Genomic DNA, 9746 nt, shown 5'->3' with positions numbered 1-9746 from the left:
ATAGTCCTGCTATTCACTATTCCATCCCCAGGTGCCTATCCAGAAGGTCTCAACAGAATGACAGTAAAAGCTTAGAAAAATGGGCTAAAGAGACAAAAAGATAAGCACTGAGAGGAAGGTACAGAAACAGCAGAAAGAGAGAGAGGAAGCTGGAAGACAGGGAGCACCGCTCATAGTGGTATCAGATGCAACGGTTAGCAATGCATGATCAGCTTCCACTCACCTAGCCCTAAGGGGTACCTACGATGCCTTCCTGCTTAGTAGGAGAAATCTGCAACCATCCATTAGGTGCTCACTGAGGACGGACCGTGCTGGGAACTGAGGAACGGGAACCAAGATAAAAATAAAAATAAGATTGTCTCTGTCTGCATGGAAAATGAGATGTATTCTTTGCACTCTGTAGACAGCAAACAAGGAGATAAATTGGTCTCGAAAGAGAAAGGGTTCGCTTACTAGCACGATGTTCAATAACAGCTGTCAACTATGACGGAATAACCTCGGTGCTAAGTCATATTCGTGCTTGGAAATTCAGGTAAGTACTTGGAAGCTGGTTTTTCATATACACGAATATGCTGCATTCCAGCTGTCCAGGAACTTTCCAGGTATTGAGGAAGCGAGCAAGGAGATCACACTACCTTGGGGCTCCTGTAACTGGGCGCCAGGAGGAAAATATCACTTAAGCCGAATCTTAAAGGCATCAGCTTCTTGAAGAAAGATACCAACGATGACCGACCGGGTAGAAGAGGTGAAAGCGGAGGTCACCGAGGGCCTGCCGGCCATGCCTCTTTTTTCAGGTATAACCTTTCTTCATCTTTCAACCACGGCTGCCAGGATAACTTTGAAAATCAACCTAACTTGTGTAGGAAGGTTTGGTGATTCACACTTCCCAGGTGCCCTACAGCACGGTCGCCGTTAAGTCTGTTGTTTCCTAGTAACTTTCCACCATTTAATCAAAGGCCCCTAACACATGCCTCGAAACACGGCTACATCTGTGCCAATATATTATAAATTCATATAAAAGTTGGGATCTGTGAAGGAAAACGGGGGAGGGAGAGGTCGGCTTGGGTGTAGTGAGCTCAGCTGTGGTGAGCTCGGGGTCACTGAGGGTTTCTCTGAGGAAGCGCAGGCGCCCCCCAGGCCAGGGCGCTCTCCAGCCATGCGGGGCCGGAAGCGCGGCGCGGGCCGGAGGAGCCCACGCGTGCGCAGGGAGTGACCGAGCGCCAAGGGCTGGACCGCAGGGAAGGGGGCGCGGCGCAAGCAGCATGGCGCCCAACATCTACTTGGTTCGCCAGCGGATCAGTCGACTCGGCCAGGTGCGGCCTGAGGAGGTGCCTCCCTGTCCCCGCCCCGGCCCGCCCCTTGCCTCCCCAGCCGCCCCTCTCCGTCTCCGCCCCAGCGCCTCAGCCTGCGGCTCAACCGCCGCCGCTCCGCCCCGCCCCGCCCCGCAGCCGCCCGGGCCCGCCTCTGAGCCCGGCCCGCGCGCGCGCCCCGCCTGCCCTTCCTCGCCGCCCAGCCGCTTGGGTCTTGTCGGTCCCTCCTTCTCCGCCCAGTCGTTCTGACTTTCTCTCCCTCCTTCCCTCAGAGGATGTCCGGCTTCCAGATCAACCTCAACCCGCTCAAGGAGCCGCTCGGCTTCATCAAGGTCCTCGAGTGGGTGAGTGCAGCCCGTGCCGGCCAAGCCAGCTGCGGCTCTGTGCGGCGGCTCGGCGGGGAGACTGGGGATTGCGAGCCGGGACGCAGCCCTGCTCTGCGGCCTTTGAGGCCGCCGCCCCGGGACGGGAGTGGACATCAGGGAGGGCCGGGAGGGCAGGGAGGCCGCGGCCTGGGCCCGCGCGGGGCGGAGACGCGGCGGCAGGCGTCGAATCACGAGTTCCTCGACCGCCTGGCTCCTGGGGAGCCACCCTCCCACGCCGGAGCTCCCCTCTGGGTGCCCCCGTGGAGTGAGAGTTCAAATTTCCCCTTGGCCCCACTGCCTCCCGCAGAGGAAGGGAAAACTTCCTGCTGCGGTCTAACCGAACCCGGCGGCCGGCGTCGCTCTCTGGGAGAGGCTCAGCGGCTGCGTCCCTGCCGGCACCCACTCGAGGTCCGACTCCCTGGGTAGCCGACTTTGTCTTGGAGAGGTGATTTGGCGAGCATTCCGTTCTTAACTTGTTTTTCAGATGGGCTCCTAGTTAAAAATAGTAAAAAATAAACCGTGGGCCAGGAAAACGAAGGAAAGGCCTTTAACAAAACGCATCGAGTCAGTTCGGTTCACTAACACGTTAGGAATGGACATCGTGTTTGTTTTGGGTATTTCCAAGCAACATCCTGCTTAGAAAGTCAGCTTTTAGTCCTTTCCTGAGAACACTCACAATCATTAACATCAAGGAACACATATTAATTCGACCTTGGCAATGATCAGTCACTTGGAGGAGTTGGTGAATATACCGGGCACTGCAGGCTTCTTTCAAGCTTCGGGGCCCAGTACGTATTTGTACAGGCAAGTTGTGTTTATAGACAGCAACATTTACATCCATAGCTTTTTCACCTTTTAGTGATAGAGTGGTGAAGAAGAACTTCTAATTTCCTGTTTTAAATAACCTACCGAAGATGTTTTTAAAAGCAACATAGAAACTCAGTTTCTCCAATGGGTACCTAATGTGATTTCCTACTTAGACCACTGTAACTGCCCAATGGGTAAGGCGGTTTCACCATTCACTGAACATTGTGTGTGTTTTCTGAAACTGAAGTGGTGATGACTTCACACAAATGTCTACTTTAAAGACGCATATGTACTTTTGAGTTTTTTAAACCTAAGTCCAGATTTAAGTATAAGGAAAAAACCATTATTTAAGCATTTCAAAATTGCAAGAGGAAAATCGCAACAACGAGGCTATCAAATATAAACGTTAAGACAGTGTTATATCTAGTAGATTTAGTCTCACTGAGGATTATAATTAAATTTATAACTAGCAATTTAGACTTACACTTAAATGAAGAGGCAGTTGTTTACATCAGTGCTTATATTATTTGTCAAGTTTTTAAACAACTATAGACTTAAGTTTTTTTCCTTAATATTTCAAGCACTAGTGATAAGTTAATTCGTATTCTGATGTATTTTGAAAAAATATCCCTTTTTAAGCGCCTTATGGAAATACCACTTTCAGTTTGAACAGCTTGTTACCACACAGGAGAGCCTTTTATGAAAAGGCTAACCATTGTTAATGGTGTGGTAAATATCTATTCGATAAATATTTGACTATTTTATACCAGCTCTGTGCTGCACACTAGCATACCAAGATGAATAAAGCGTGGTCTTTTCTTCATGATCTATTAAGGATGAAGGGCATGGAAAAAAATATGAAAATGCCAAGTAATAAACTATAATAAAGGTGTATGCAAAAAATAGTAGATGAAATGAGGAAGAGAACATTTGCTTGTAGGTACTAGGGAAGACCACTTGAAGGATGGGCACTGGTTTACTTGGGGAGTGGCCTTCTAGGCAGAAGGAATCTTATATTCAGGGTTAGGAAATGTTGAAGCAGCATAATCCTGTGTGAGAACTTAAAGTAATTGGTGGTTGGTGGGAATATATACTGGGTGAGAAAATATGGTTTGAGATTATTCTGAGAAGATTTCAAAGAGCTTGGCTGCTTCTAGGGTTAATCTTTGGAAATCTGGGCCCTTTCCTTAGGAAAATGCCTATGTATAGGGTACAGAATGTTGGAGTGTTTATTGGATCATTTCCACTCAAGCCCAGAATCCCTGCCTTAGATGATAGGAACTTACTTAAAGCTTTAAACAAGTCAATAATATGATTAGATTTGCCTTTTAGAAATGTTCATTTTATTAGCAGTGTAGAGGATGGATTGGAAAGGTCGGAATTGGAGGAAGGGAAATCTGTTGATTGAGGAATTATGAGGGCCTAAAATTAGTTTCAGCAGGACTAAAGGGATTGACAAAAGGGGTTTACAAATTAGAATATATTTGGAAGGTAAAGAAGAGGGAGGACCCTAAGATGACTGCAGTCTTTCTGACTTGGTTGCCATTAGCATCTTATTCAAGGTATGTCATTAAGAGTAGGAGGAGCAGATTTTTGTGGAAGGTCAAATAAGGACTTGGATGGATTGAGTTTGTGGTCTCTTTAGATCTTTTGGAGGTATCCTATAGGATACAGTTGTATATATGGACCGAGAATTTAAAATATGTTTGGGCTGCAGATTCAGCAGCTATCTGCCTGCAGAGGAGAGAAGGAATGGTTAGGAAATGGAGAGAAATAATGCTTTGGCATCACTATTAGAATTTCAAGAAAAGAGAGCCCCAAAACATTAGTTGCAAAATGGTTAAGTAAAATAAGGACTAAAATGTGTCCCTTGCTTTTACTAATCAGACCATTGATGGCTTTAGCAAGAACAGTTTCAGTAAAATCAAAAAGCCAGATTGTAGTAGGCCGAATGAATGTGTGATAATAAAGTGAAGACAATGAGCATAAACAGCTATTTGACTGTGAAGATCGGAGAAGTTTGGTGGTTAGCGAAAAAAAGCGGGGCTAGTTCAGCTTACAACTCAGTTGCTTAAATGCTTTCTCTGGAGACAACCATTGTATTTGGTATGCAACAAAATTCTCTATTTGCATGTCCCATTTTATCATACTATTAAGAGAATATAAGGGTCAAAGTTTAATAAAATTTTTACTGCTTCATCAGATGTTCTTTTTTTTTTTTGAGATGGAGTCTCGCTCTGTCACCAGGCTGGAGTGCAGTGACACGATCTCTGCTCACTGCAACCCCTGCCTCCCAGGTTCAAGCAGTTCTGCCTCAGCCTCCCCAAGTAGCTGGGATTACTGACCTGCACCACCACACCCGGTTAATTTTTGTATTTTTAGTAGAGCCGGGGTTTCACCATGCTGGCAGGATGGCCTCGATCTCCTGACCTCATGATCCACCTGCCTCAGCCTCCCAAAGTGCTGGGATTACAGGCGTGTGCCACTGCGCCCAGCCTCCTCAGACATTCTTAAGTAAAACTGGTGTGTGTTTTTTGTTCTGTTTTTTTTTTTAACTGCAAGTGTGTGGCAATGAAATAGAGTTTGGTGTTCTTGCTGATTCTTACCAAGCCCAGCAGTTTTCCCTACCAGTGTATCTGCTTCATCAGTACAAATGTCAACACAGTGTAAAAGGCAAATAATGTCTTAGTATTGTTATGAAAATGTTTTACCTTCACGAACTCCTGAAAGAGCCTTGGGAGCTTTCAGGGGTCCACAGACCACACATTAAGAGTTGATGAGGTAAACACCACTGGGGACCAGAAACAGAACAGAAAATATGGCAGGGAGAAGGACTATTCCCAAATTTGCTAACTATTAATAAATCTGGAGAAAGTTGAATCGACTCTCTGAATTTATGACTGACTTAGAGCTGAGTACTTAAAAGTGTAGAAATAGAACCCGGGAGGTGGACATTGCAGTGAATCGAGATGGCACCACTGCACTCCAGCCTGGGTGACAGAGTGAGACTCCCATCTCAAAAAAAAAAGTGTAGAAATAAAGGTATATATATAGCCACTCAAGACCTGGACCAATCTACTTGCAGGCTTAAGGTCTAGATCTGTGATGACTTGAATTCACTTCTGTTGGTGGTTTGGGGGTTCCTTCATAAGGTGTGGTGTTTGTGGACTAGGGGACTCAGAAGGCCAAGCAGAAATGACCATGACCATAAGGCCACTAGACAGGGATAGAAGCAGGAGGGGACAGTCAAGTTGAGCCTACATCAAACATTCTAAAACACATGAAGAAAACTTAACTTTTACTTAAAAACTCAAATTATATCAGTGGCAACAAACGCTATCAGTTTTCCACAAAGTGACAGGCTTACTTCAAGACAGCCAGCCAGATCAACAATCTGTATACTGATTCACTCTAAAAGACATGAAAATAGTAGAGCAATTGGAAAATGGTATTTATTTATTTAGAGACAGAGTCTCTCTCTGCTGCCCAGTCTGGTGTGCTGGAACTCCCAGGTTCCAGCGATTTTCCTGCCTCAGCCTCCTGAGTAGCTGTAACTACAGGTATCCACCACCTCGCCTGGCTAATTTTTGTGATTTTAGTAGAGGCAGGGTTTCACCATGTTAGCCAGGCTGGTTTCAAACTCCTGACCTCAGACAGTCCATCCACCTCAGCCTCCCAAAGTGCTGGGATTACAGGTGTGAGCCACACCGCACTTGGCCATAGTACAGATTTTTAAAGGTTATAGAATTATCTTGGCAGGCTATTTAGAATTTTCTACTATTGTACATTAGAAGCAAAGGGAAATAGAGTGAAATTGAAGCACTTTTCAACTGACTTTTTGCCCAGTGGAAATAAACTGAAATATCAGCATCAAAAACAATACTTTTTTTTTTAATACAGTCTCACTCTGTCACCAGGCTGGAGTGCAGTGGCCTGATCTTGGCTTACTGCACCCTCTGCCTCCCAAATAGCTGGGACTACAGATGCAAGCCACCATGCCCAGCTAATTTTTGTATTTTTAGTAGAGACAGTGTTTCACCATGTCGGCCAGGATGGTCTCAAACTCCTGTCCTCATGATCCACCCACTTAAGCCTCCCAAAGTGCTGGGATTACAAGCATGAGCCACCATGCCTGGTCAAAAAACAATACTTTTTTAAAATTAATAACTTTAGTAAACATTTCAGATTTGACTCATAAAAATCAATACCTTGGGCTGGGCGCAGTGGCTCATGTCTGTAATCCCAGCACTTTGGGAGGCCAAAGTGGGCGGATCACCTGAGGTCGGGAGTTGAAGACCAGCCTGACCAACATGGAACAACCTGTCTCTACAAAAAATACAACATTAGCTGGGTGTGGTGGCACATGCCTGTAATCCCAGCTACTCAGGAGGCTACTCAGGAGAATTGCTCGAACCCGGGAGGCGGAGGTTGCAGTGAGCCGAGATCATGCCACTGCAAGCCAGCCTGGCAACAAGAGCAAAACTCCATCTTGAAAAAAAAAAAATCAATACCTTGGGCATCTAATCTTTTGATTGTAAAGGTAAATGTGTTATAATAGTTCGTTTTAAGTACTGAATGGTCATTTGATTTAGTAAAACCAGTATACATTTGTTTTGCATGTAAACACTCATATATAATATACTTTTATATCTATTTTTGAAGATTTCAGTCATGTTACTTTGGTAAACTAAACCTTGGACAGAAAGAGATTTTAAGTAGATGATTTCAGATTAATGATGGAACTAAATAGCAGTGAGGATCCTGCAACTAGAAACATGTAAACAACACTCATAAACCAGGTGAATACTTACATTCTCTAGTAGAATCCTCAGAATGAGCATGGCCTAGCAATAGGAGTTAGGTCTCCAAACTATTTTTAAATTTTACTTATGTATTTATTTATTTCGAGACAGGGTCTCACTCTGTCACCCAGGCTGCAGTGCAGTGGCAGGATCACAACTAATTGCAGCCTTGACTTCCCCAGGCTCAAGCCTTCCTCCCACTTCAGCTTCCTGGGTAGCTGGGACTACAGGTGCACACCACCACACCCAGCTACTTTTATTTTTTTTAGAGACAGAGTCCACCATGTCACCCAGGCCAGTATGGAACTCCTGAGCTCAAGTGATCCTCCTGTCTTGGCCTCCCAAAATGCTGAGATGAGCCACTGCACCCAGCCTCCAGAGTCTTTTTTTTAATCATGAACTCCTATTAGTGCAAAATTTTATGGACACAGCCATCTAAAAGTTAGATGCATGTTTTACCATGTCAGTTAGCATCTTAAGGTATGTTATATACTCAGTGCAAATTTTGTTTATATTTTTAAATCCTAGTATTTTGAATCAGTATTATTTCAGACACTATTCTGATAATTTCTCATAGTTTTGCCACCTTCTTGTGATCTGATTAAGTAGTATGTTTTTACATTGTAATGAGGCTGATGAATATAGAGTATATAGAGAATATGAATGCTTCCATTTTCCTTTTTTATACATGTGTGTATGTTACCAATCTATCATTTCTTTGAAGACATATTAAACCCACAGGTCGATTTTTTGAAGGTTATTTTGGTTAAAACGAGACAATTTATTTCATAAACCCAGGCCCACTCACATTGTAATGCATGACCACTAAAAGTGAAATAAATGAGGTTATCACTGTCTGTCCTTCTGTGTATGAGATTCCCTTGACCTTCAGGATACCCAGCATGCTATACTGACTGACATGTGACCTTCTGATGTCCACTCCCAGCATCAGTTTCAGTGGTATATTAATTGCCATAAACCTTCAATTTGTTAAGTCTAAAAGTAGATAAAAATAGAAGTTTATATATTCTCGTGTACCAGTTAATTGGTTACTCCAGTCTAATTTGGAGACTAGTGCTCTAGAAAACCAGGCTGTAATATTCACCCTAATGTTACAGATCTCTGAATAAGATCTGCCATGGTGGTCATCTAGTCTGGGTCTGGTGGGCAGAGATGTATGTGGGAGTGTTTCTCTGATTACTTGAAGCTGTATGATTAACATGTAATGTTTCTGACCTAAAAAGAAGCTTGCTGTCACCCTGCCCCTGAATTCTTACTAGTTACCCTGCAGATAGAATTTTATGTCAGTAGTTTCAGTCATTCTTCATGGGGTAGGAGTGTATTGGAAAATGAATTTCAGAAGTGGCCAGAAAATACAAATCAGAACACCAGTACTTTTTCATTTTAGACTAGGGTTAGAAACTGAAATGGTCATAGAAACCACCCTCTAAAGTAAATGAGTAAAGCAAGATGTTTGGAAGAAAAACAATAGTATGTCTGTGATTACTGGCAACTACCACGCATCCTGAGGGCTGATAAGAAAATAAAGAAGGAGATAACCTGGAAAGCACATTCTTTGCCATAAGTGACATCTGTCACTCAGTTCTGATTGTTTCTTCATGAGAATGTGGGTCTGATGTTGCGATTCTTCGGTTTTCACACACACTCAGGAAAAGCAGGAAATCCAAATTTTTATGTGTAGTATCCTGATATTAAAACAGTGACAACAAATTCACATTTTTTTGTAATACTAGAAAGGCCATACAAATACACTTGCAGGCCAGGTTTTACCAACAAGCTGCCAGTATATAACTTCGAATCTAGATCAAAATAGCAGTAGAATATAGGAAGAAGTTAGATAGTTGGATATTCTACCCTCAGAAAATTTTGTGCTTTGTTTAATATAAAATATGTGTTTTTGTCCCTTTTTCCATAAGATAAAGACCAGAATTGCTGTCATGGTATTTATTTATCCTTATAACAAAAAGCTTTAAAATGATAGTTATGTAAGAGTCAAATATGGTTTTATTTGTGAGTTATTGGAAATTAATTTCTCCTTAAGCAGTTATTTAGTGAGCATTTGCTATGTGCCAGGTTTTCTGCTAGCTAGTCATTGAAAATCCTAAACAAGACCAGGTGCAAAAACATGACAGTCTGGCAAAGGAACAGTATTAGTGATAGTCTTCAAAGCAACAAACTGGCTGGGCGCTATGGCTCATGTCTGTAATCCCAGCACTTTGGGAAGCTGAGGTGGTTGGATCAAGAGGTCAAGAGATCAAGACCATCCTAGACAACATGGTGAAACCCATCTCTACTAAAATATAAAAATTAGCTGGGATTAGTGGTGCTTGTGCCTATAGTCCCAGCTAGTCGGGAGGCTGAGGCAGGAAAATCACTTGAACCCAGGAGGCCAAGATTGCACCACTGCCTGGCAACAGAGTAAGAGTCCAACTACAAAAAAA

At 43.5% G+C, this 9746-nt stretch overlaps 1 protein-coding gene across 3 annotated transcripts in view; it reads left to right on the top strand.

The window, feature by feature from the left end:
- Positions 1-1369: 1369 nt before the first annotated feature.
- The window catches only part of SYPL1 (synaptophysin like 1), a 23548-nt gene continuing 15171 nt past the window's right edge, over positions 1370-9746 (top strand). For 2 of the 3 annotated variants that reach the window (XM_037733838.1, XM_017515440.2), the window contains exon 1: positions 1370-1654. In XM_037733838.1, the coding sequence (XP_037589766.1) occupies positions 1586-1654 (69 nt within the window). In that variant the 5' untranslated portion in view covers positions 1370-1585. The remainder of the gene's footprint in view (positions 1655-9746) is intronic. The other variant, XM_037733839.1, reaches the window with a different exon arrangement.

This window comes from Cebus imitator, unplaced genomic scaffold, assembly GCF_001604975.1.
Source record: "Cebus imitator isolate Cc_AM_T3 unplaced genomic scaffold, Cebus_imitator-1.0 Scaffold550, whole genome shotgun sequence".
NCBI classification, from domain to species: domain Eukaryota; kingdom Metazoa; phylum Chordata; class Mammalia; order Primates; family Cebidae; genus Cebus; species Cebus imitator.
Note: the sequence above shows the minus strand (reverse complement) of the source record. Positions and strands in the feature narration are given on the sequence as shown.